Below are 10,082 nucleotides of genomic sequence, written 5' to 3' on the forward strand. Positions count from 1 at the left end.
TTTTTTCAAACATAACCAATCATTTCTACCAATCGTAGTTTTATATCAAACCTTTTTTTTCTCCACTAGATATGACGGTGAAAATGATTTGGCATCAGCCGAATGCTACAATCCGCTTACGAATGAATGGAGCAATATAACACCAATGGGTACGAAACGCTCCTGTCTGGGAACGTGCGCCTTCGATGGACTGTTGTACGTGTGCGGAGGTTACGATGGAGCATCCTGTCTGGCTAGTGTGGAGCGGTATGACCCCCTAACTGCGGTTTGGACTTCATGCCCAGCTATGAACACGAGACGAAGATACTGTCGGGTTGCAGTGATGGACAACTGCATCTACGCTCTGGGAGGCTTCGATTCTAGTAACTATCAATCGTCAGTGGAACGTTTCGATCCCCGAGTGGGCAGTTGGTCAGCTGTTCCGAGCATGACCTCGAGGAGAAGCAGCTGCGGTGTGGCCGCTCTAGATGGGTATTTATACTGCATTGGTGGTAGTGATGGAACGATGTGCATGCAGACAGGGGAAAGGTTCAACCTGAGGGCGAACAGTTGGGAACCCATAAGTCAAATGCATTCCAGAAGGTAACCGAATAAAAAAAAAACTCTTATATTTAAAGTAATGTTTTTTTTGCACCGTAGATCAACTCACGAAGTAGTCGAAGCGAACGGATTTCTTTACGCTCTGGGAGGAAACGATGGTTCTTCCTCTCTTAACTCCGTTGAACGATACGAACCGAAGCTCAATAAATGGACGCTCGTAACATCGATGCTGACAAGACGCAGCTCCATTGGCGCCTCTGTGTTGGAATGTTTCAACTTAGAGCGTGGATTATTACAAACCAGTATATGACCAGTAATCGTCCATTCCGCCGGTAAAGATACAAATGGAACCAGCGGTAGCAGTGCATCCGAGTGAACAACAACTACCATAAACGGCTGCCCCTTAGTACAAATGCTGATATGAATAAAAATAGGATCCCAAATACAGCATAGTAATTTCGTGCATCGTCATTTTTGTCAACTAGATAAAGTTCAACTACATTTTAGCTAGCTAATGCGAGCATTGCAATCTAAGTGTCATAACCACCACATTATCGCCACCGGTCGGTTTCAACCCGTTGAATAGCTTTAGAAGCCAATTTAGGCAGTAACACGCATAACTTTATCGCAATTTGTTTGTTAAACTATACTTTCGTTGTTCTCAATAAGCAAAAATGGAAGCAAAATTTTCACTTAATTCATAATAGCTATGCTCTACTCTTCTTGTATTATTTCAAATTCTACTACTAAAGACAGGAGCCCGATGAAGAGCAGGAAAAATCACTGTTTTTCTCATTCTATTTTTTTAAGCAACTGCACCTTTGTAAACGAATTTAGATTATTCATACATTGTTATAACCTCTTTCTGCATTCCAACTACTATTTCATAAATTGATTTTGAATCTCTTTCGAATTCTATCTGTGATACTTATCTTTGTTACCTATTTACGCATCTGCCAAGCCTCCGAAATACATAACAAACGAACATACCACCATAACTCTTATCCCTACAAAAACACTCCGCTAGTTTACATTACAAAATGTTAACGAACAGATACAGCATACAGTGAAACAAAATTAGAAGCCTTACAAAGTTCGCTCTATATCGACATATACAAAAAAAATACCATTGCAGTTGTAGGAAAATATCACTTTGTGGTCCAAACCATCACTAGGCTATTCTGGAAAATAAAGCGCAAAAATATCTTTATCTGTTTTGAAAACATTTAGGAAATTTTAATCAAACATCGAACCGCAAATTTCAAATTTCTACAATTAATGGCTTCCATAAAAGAATGTATCCGGGATTCGCAAAACGGATGACAATTGCTAGCTGGCCTGAGGCCAACTCACAGTATACATATTACATATGCATAAAATCATAAAAGTAAAACATTGTATTACATTTACTCTAAAGAAGAAACCAAATAGAAAACTGAACTGAAAACAGTGAAACCACTACACTGCCGCTATCTTTGTAATTCAGGGTAGTTTAGTCGATGTAAATCTTTGAAAGATACTTTCACAAAAACCACCTCCAAACTAACTGACTGAAACCAGGAGCATACCAATAGCCTATAAAAAACAGATGGGAACAGTTTATTCTCAATTGTGAAACAAAACAAGCAAGCAAAAGCAGGTCTAACATAACAGTTCCAAGGTAAAACACTAAGCAGCATTCCATTTGACATTCTACACGCGTCATAACATATGGTGCAAAGTTTAAACAAAGCAGACGGAATTTCACACACACACAATTCTTATTAATTATCGAGCTAGCGAATTTAAATAAAATGTTTCAAATATGCAATACGGTGTGATTATTAAATTGAGAAAAACCTTGAGGATGGGAGTTGGGGGCATGTTGGATTACCGGCGCGAGTTGCACAATACTTTTCACGTAACCTTCAACAGTCATCTGAATTTTTTTTTTAACATTATGGGTAACATAATTTTGTTCGCTTGTCAGTTCAAAATGCTAACCAATGAATATACAAAGAAATTATTGACAGATTAGTGGCAACGAATCCAAATTTCAAATACAAGATACATCTATTGTTCTTTTTAGTTATAAACCTTCAGAAGAATCACAAATTGACAAATAAAAAAAAATTTCAACAAAATTCATACAATAAAAAGTCATGACTTACCTTAACTCAGCAGAGGCTCGTGTTGTATCAAGGATTCGTCTCCATTCTGTCTTGGGTTGATAGTCCGTAGCATCTTCCGTTTTCAACTCCAAGGACGCTCAGGATCAGTGCGAGCAGCATAGCTATACAGGATCACACATTTAATCATAGGTCTTTCGAAATGCACCTTTGGATCTCTCTACAGGTGGTGTTGTTGTCGGCGGTCGCCAGTGATCCCAAGTACACAAACTCGTCGATCACCTCGAGATCGTAGCCTGTTACGATAAACCGAGGAGGAAGACAGATGTTTCTCTCTCTCTCTCTCTCACGAAACGTGCCCTCATGTACTTAATGCAGCCCGATAACCCAGTGCGCTTTCGCTATTTTACCATATTTATAGAGCTTGCTCTGCTGCTGGTGGTAGATCTACGAAATACTACCATTTCCACCCAAAATGTCAGTCTTGTCACGAGACTAGCCATCACCTAGGTGTAGGGAGGTGGCATGGTGGATTCAAAATCAACTACAAATAATCAAGAAATTACTACCAAACCAAAAAAAGGACAATAATAAAAAAACAGTTTGAAAGCAAGAGTGAAACCGACAGCTTTCACATAAAATTACCAAAGCGAACAGCGAAATGAGTTATCTAAAATAAAAAATCACAACTTCTTGCATAGACATATGCCTAGACTTTTTTCAATAGGAAACTGAAAAAAGGAAATTTCTTTCGCAGAAACTAGCTGCAGAGATTAAAATTAAAAAAACGGATTGAGATAGAATGTATTATAGACAGTTAAAAAACATTGTCAGGAATTATTTCAATGTAAAATGCAAGTCCATTATTTCAAAATAAAGCAATAGATAAACTCTTTTAACCTTTGTGCTATTATGCATGTGGCTATGGCTAAACTTGATTTCAGTGATTGCTACTGATCCTATTTGCAGTGGCTTCCGCGATAACCGTAATTAAACCAGTATCGTAGTCCTGCTCATCAGCATTACTATTAATCACTGTTGTAGGTCTTTCGATTGAGGCTTTCGGAATTTGTACCGGATGGTACCATCGACTTCGAGTCTCATCTGGATCAGGTAACGGACAATTTGTAACGATAAAAGAAAGAAAAAACATAAACAGATTTAATAAACCGACACTAACGAACTTGTCAAATGTATGAAATGTTGATCCAGATAAGAACCGAAGGCAATGTTGTCGAAACGACAGTAGGCATGATTAGCACGTATCTTTATTCCATAACATACTATATTTGTATTGCTAACTATAAACGCTCAAACTGTTCTCAACTTTTCAGTTGTACGGTCCTTGTCGGAAAATTAAATTTTTCAATCTTATTAGTGCATTTTACGTCAGTGCCAATTGTTTAATCGTAAAATGTATCAAGCATTTCATTTCGAGGCAGTGCTGATCCTTGATGTTTAGTTATCTTCGAAAAAAATTAAAAAATAGGTAGGTATTAATGTTAGTCAAACGATTCTTGCCTGTATGAAATGAGAAGAGTGATGTCTACAACACCTGAACGAAACTGGTTGAAATACTGAATAGGTACTTACTCAATGTTCAGAATGATAATGAAACATGAAATGCAATAAATCATGACACGCATTCAATGAGCTGGTGATTATTTATAAAAAACGGGTTTAAAAACATGCTAGTAACTATAGAAAATACGCAAAGTTGTTGTAAAATATATTAAAATTGCATAAAATCTGTGTAATTTGAACCGTAAATGTAATAATGCTTTGTGATGACATATCCACAAAAGAAAGAAAACGTTAATCAGTAATTACCTAATATTTGATCAGATTATTCTATCTCTTCAACTGTCATCATTGCTAGCTCGCGAAATATTGAAAAAAATAAACAAAATAAATTGTTATATTTTTGTTTTTATTCGAGTACTTGTAACTAATTAGTGACTTTATGCCCAAATGCTTATATCAGCTGCTTACCAGCTACATTCAAATTGCAAATTAAGATTGAAACTGTCTACAGTAGAATGCCAATGACAAAACTCATGGAACTCAGTTTGATCACAGAGAGTCACTAGAGTTTATCAATAAAAGAAATTTAACTGGTTTCTTGCATAACGTTAAACCACTCGTTAAGGCTTAAACGCGAATAACAACAAACGTCTCAAGCCTTATTCTGTAGGGATAATTCGACGACTTGGCAACCGACAACCGAAAAACAAATGAAATGCAACTTTGCCACTTTTGCCCGCAAGCATTGTGCAAAATGATAAACTAATGATGTGGAATCGAGCAGCATGCCGTATTATTTCTTACTTGACACTTTTTTGGACATATCGTCGAACTCAGCATCGGAGATGTTTAGCATCAGACTGTTGGCTGAGAGGTAGACACGGTTTTGTGAATTGGCAATCTGTAATGAAAAACAAATACAAGATTAGCATTGTATAATGTAATAAAAAAGAAAATGATGTGTTCTGAAACTTACCGTTCGGGCAATGTTTTGGGCAGCACGAATTTTTCTCAACTTCAAATAACCTGGATTTTGACTGACCGCCAATCCCAACATTTTGGCAGCTTCAGCTTCTCCCTCGGCCTGCACAATCTTCTGCTGCCGTTCTTGCTTGGCACGTTCGACCAAGAAAAAGGCCCGCTGTGCCTCCTGCTGAGCGACCTGCTTACTTTCAACGGCTGCCGTGTATTCCTTGCCAAAACTAAGCTCAGTTAGCGAAACATCATCGAGAATGATATTGAAGTCTTTTGCACGCTCCACCAGCTCTCGACGGATGAGCAACGAAACTTGCTGTCGCTGTGTAATTAGCTGCGAGGCGTTAAATTTGGCCACCACACTTTTCAACACTTCGTTGCAAATTGAAGGAAGCACTTTCTCGTCATAATCCAATCCCAACTGCCGATACATTACTGGCAAACGAAGAGCATCCGGCCGGGAGAGAACTCGCAATGAAATGTTTATCATCTGCAAGTCTTTTGAACCCGTGGGTGAAGAAATCTTTCTTGGGCGTGATCGGATATCGTAGATGATTGGATACTGGAACCAAGGAATTCTGAAATGCAGACCTTCACTGTAGATATCGTCCCCGATTCCACCGATACGATTGAAAATAATTGCTCGATGACCACCATCAACTAAAAAAATATAGATTTCATTTTAATAGGTATAAAAATTTAATTTTGTTTATCAACTGAAATCCCGACATGTTATGTAACAATCTTGTTTTTATTTCATTTTTGCTGAATGTTACTGAAATTTAGTCTCTGTCGAAATAAGGACATCGCATCTATTTGCCTAAAATCACTAGAGTCCGACAGATCGCTAAGGATGGTAGAAACCATCCTAGTTGTGTAATCAACATGTGTAGTAACAATCGGAATAGTCACCGGGTGTTTTGAGGTTATGTGTGTCGAGAGAATATGGGACGGAGCTCATAATAAACTCCCACCGGTACTTACCAGTATACATAGAATTATTGATACCATATACTGCAGCACCTACTGCGGCCAGTACTTTAAGCCCTGTTGTCAAACCGGGTGGACCACCTTTGCCGAACTTTCCGGCCAAATCATTCAATTTACTTTGAGCCATACTTTGTCTCTTCGCTCAGTATCAGCAATACGCGAACTACACTCCAACGTTTAAGCTACAAACATATAGGGAAAAAAATTGCAGTTTTAAAAATTCCGAATATTTATGATGAAATATTGGGAAACGCAAAACGAATAAAATATGTACCTAGCGCAATGAAATCGCAATCGCAACGCAACACACCACAAGAATTATTCACCACCAACCAGGGTTGCCACATTTAAATCTGTGTTTTCCCTTGAAAAAATCTGAGCATCTGTATCTAGAACAAAAGAATCTGTATTGTTTAAACATAAAGAACTTTGTATTTTTTCAAGTTTTTATGGTACATTAACATAATTTTTATCTAAAAAAGGTGTGAGGAGATGAAAATATGTTCAATTTGCTTAAAATTTAATTAAATAAAATTTGGAGTGTTTATAAAAATTTATGTAAATTTCGAAAAATCTGCATATCTGTACTTTTTGACGAAAATCTATACATCTGTATATACCAGGGGGCTCTTGTGGCTGTCAAACTCCATACATTTTCCATCTACCACTCATTGATTCTGGTACCAGCGTTTCTGGTACCCACTTTTTGGTTGGTTTGCCCTAATAATAGTTTGCCCTAGTAATAGAGTAAACGTCCCATTTTGCGGTAGACTTATTCTCGAGTAAATGTCGTTTTAAATGGAAAAAGACAAGAGCTCAACATTTGTTTTCAGTACAATGTGCACTTTCAATGAATAAGATAAGTTTTGTAAGCATTTGAAATGAAATATTATCGCCGTGATGAATTAATGATTGGAAGGCAAAATGTTGACGTTTATAGGCCCCTGATATATACAGATTCTGTACCGTTACTTCGGCCAAAAATCTGTAAAATACAGATTAATCTGTACATGTGGCATCCCTGCCACCAACTAGATAAGTATTGCGATCAATATAATGTATTACAAAGTCTATAGTCATACTCACACTCACTACAAATTCCCTTAACAAACTGTCATATACACGTAAAAAAGAGAAAATAACAGGAGGGTTATGTGCAAAGCCACGACCGCAAGGTTGAAGTAGAATACTTTTACAAGAAAGATAACCCGGCTTGTTTGCGTGTCGGTATTTTTTCCTAGCAAATAAATGTTGACCGCTCAATGGCAGTATTGAAAATTCTGTGCAAATAAAGTTGAAGTACTACTCAATTTCAGTTTGCACATATAAATACGACCTCACTGAACAGGAAAAGAACAAACTCTTTGCGGCACAAACAAGTTTCAACAGTCAGAGTACATGTACATGTGAATTCAAATTAAGATATATAACTTTTGGTTAAAGCTTAGAACGAGAAAATATTAAATCATCAATTCATTTGTTTGGTTGTCCTAAAAAGGACAGTTTGTTGTTGAATTTAAAATCGGATATGCCGCTGATTGCATCTCTGTGTTACGCCGATAGCGGGAGTTATGGTGAACTTGCGTATGACGAAGGCATCGTATTACCTGTTTTATTAAATGGGAGAAAGAGGAATATTGCAAAATGTTGTAAACATTTGACTCAAACAATATTACCAAATCGTAGTCAGGCACTCTGACAACAAAGTTGAAGGCTGTTTTCACACTGAAAATCAGACACCCAGCAGAAGTTTTGATTGCCAAAATCCAGAATGCCGAACAGCCGTAAAGAAACCTTTTATTCACCTACGGCAAGTTTCTTGCCCCATCGCTCGCGTTCGCAGAGGCCTAACTGTCTTTGTGAATGCGGTATAACAGGGTAGTTTGTTATTCAAAGTCGGTTATGCTGATCGCAGCCTTTGCGCTGCCCCTACAGTGGGGGGTTTACTAAATAAAGTAAAAAAAAATATACAACTACAACAGAACTTGATTGCATTCCGCACAGAATGTCTGCTTGTGTTCATGCCAGAAAATTATTAACCTTCAATTATTTGTTTATTTGCCTTGAAAAAGGCATTTTGCGGTTTAAAATCGGTTGCTGATCACAACTTTTGAGCTGCCCTAACAGTGGGGGAATTAAGATACACGGACAACATGCACTGTGGAAGCTATTTCACATTCAGTAAACGGGTGCGACAGATTTAAATTGCTAGGATCCAACACAGAATGTTTGCTTGCGTTGTGAAAAATTAATAACTTTCAATGACTTGTTTATTTGCCTTTAAAAAGGCATTTTGATTTTCGAAATTGAATTTCCTGATGGCAATCTTCATGCTGCCCCAAGTTGAGAAGAACCGCGCTGCTCCTGAGACGTGGTGACCAACCACAGGGCTAGCTGCTAAGGAAGGACGACTGCTGTTGTCGCTGTCTAGAACTATTATGAACGGCTTCGGCTGAAACAGGCTCTTATATAGGCCAAATAGCATGTTTCAATTGCAAGGTATATGATTCTGTCGACCGTGCTTGGGAAGCAATTATATAACGACCAATTAGAGGTCGAATTTTTCGTTTTGACAAGGCTTGACTATTTTCAATAGTACAATAGTGTGAATAATAAAATTACAATTATCTTATTTTGGGTAGAATCTTAGAAGATTTTCCAATCTATTGCTGCAAGAACGAAGGAAATCCATCGGATACCAACCGATTTATTAGCATTTGAAATTGGACATATTTTTCAATTTTTTCGGTTTTAAATTTTCATTTCACATCCCTATGTAGCCGAACTTCCTGAGAGAAGTATTCTACTTCAATATAGTAAGCTGCTTGTCATTGTTGGGGCTTGACAATTTTTACATTTTTAGATGAAATTTTTTCGGATGTCGTGCTCATGACTGAAGGAAAAGATAATTCAGTACGTTTTGAGACACGGAGATGAAGTAAAATTTATAACTTTTACAAATTTAAAAATGTGAATTAACTCATTAGAAAATATTAACTCTTCAATCAAGTTTTTATTTCATCCTGGAAAGGACAATTTGTTGTTCATTTTAGTATCGGATGAGATGCCGATGGCGAATAAAGTATTCCTTGTGATAAAGTAAACAATGAAATGCTGATATAACACTCAAAACTAGACGGCTCACGTGATGTCAAAATGAGTCAACTTTTCATTGAATGCATTTACTAGTGCCCACTATAGTACAGAGACTGCATTTCACTAAAGTGCCTCACTGCATCAGCCGCTATCGATGCTGAGATCCGCTGCAACTAGTTCGCTATCCATAGCCATGCCACAGTTGTGGCCGCTATACGCTGCCATTGGTATCCACTGTCCCTGCATCAGCTGGCCCAGCTGCTATCGTTGCTGGAATCCGCTGCAAATAGTCACTATCCATTGCTACGTCACAGCTGTGACCGCTTTCCGCCATCACTGGTATCCACTGCACTGCTAGTGCTGCAGCTAAGGGAGGACGACTGCTATTGTCGCTGTCTAGACCTATTATGAGCGGCTACGGCTAAAACAGGCTCTTATATAGGCCAAATAGCATGTTTTAAATTGTAAGGTATATGATTCTGTCGACCGTGCTTGGGAAGTAATCATATAACGACCAATCAGAGGTCGAATTTTTCGTTTTGACAAGGCTTGACTATTTTCAATAGTACAATAGTGTGAATAAAAAAATTACAATTATCTTCTCTTGGGAAGAATCTAAGAAGATTTTTCAATCTATTGCTGCAAGAAAGAAGGAAATCCATCGAATACTAACCGATTTATTAGCATTTGAAATTGGACATATTTTCCACTTTTTTCGGTTTTAGATTTTCATTTCACATCCCTATGTAGCCGAACTTCCCGAGAGAAGTATTCTACTTCAAAACATTCTATTATTATTTTCTCAAACAAACACCAACGAACAAAACATCACTAAAGCCGTGCAACAGA

The 10,082-nt window shown here is 37.7% G+C and overlaps 2 protein-coding genes across 7 annotated transcripts in view; one reads left to right on the top strand and one right to left on the bottom strand.

Annotated features, from left to right (window-relative positions):
- LOC129729339 (kelch-like protein 17) overlaps positions 1-2,350 on the top strand; it is an 83,779-nt gene extending 81,429 nt beyond the window's left edge. For all 3 annotated transcript variants that reach the window (XM_055687851.1, XM_055687854.1, XM_055687853.1), the window contains exons 9-10: positions 70-582; positions 640-2,350. In XM_055687851.1, coding sequence (XP_055543826.1) covers positions 70-582; positions 640-850 — 724 coding nt within the window. In that variant the 3' untranslated portion in view covers positions 851-2,350. The remainder of the gene's footprint in view (positions 1-69; positions 583-639) is intronic.
- A 1,071-nt stretch (positions 2,351-3,421) lies between these two features.
- Positions 3,422-6,520, bottom strand: LOC129731035 (prohibitin-2). Of its 4 annotated transcripts, XM_055690751.1 has the most exons (6): positions 6,412-6,520; positions 6,132-6,319; positions 5,149-5,807; positions 4,977-5,073; positions 4,479-4,523; positions 3,899-4,114 (listed from the first exon to the last, which is right to left on the bottom strand). In XM_055690751.1, the coding sequence occupies exons 2-5, from the start codon at positions 6,262-6,264 to the stop codon at positions 4,495-4,497; spliced, it is 918 nt and encodes a 305-aa protein (XP_055546726.1). In that variant the 5' UTR covers positions 6,265-6,319; positions 6,412-6,520; the 3' UTR covers positions 3,899-4,114; positions 4,479-4,494. The 4 variants fall into 4 exon arrangements, with proteins under 4 accessions (XP_055546724.1, XP_055546726.1, XP_055546727.1 ...); XM_055690749.1 differs by lacking the exons at positions 3,899-4,114; positions 4,479-4,523 and adding an exon at positions 3,422-3,752; XM_055690752.1 differs by lacking the exon at positions 4,479-4,523.
- Positions 6,521-10,082: the final 3,562 nt, after the last annotated feature.

The sequence above is a fragment of the Wyeomyia smithii genome, chromosome 3 (assembly GCF_029784165.1).
Source record: "Wyeomyia smithii strain HCP4-BCI-WySm-NY-G18 chromosome 3, ASM2978416v1, whole genome shotgun sequence".
NCBI lineage: Eukaryota > Metazoa > Arthropoda > Insecta > Diptera > Culicidae > Wyeomyia > Wyeomyia smithii.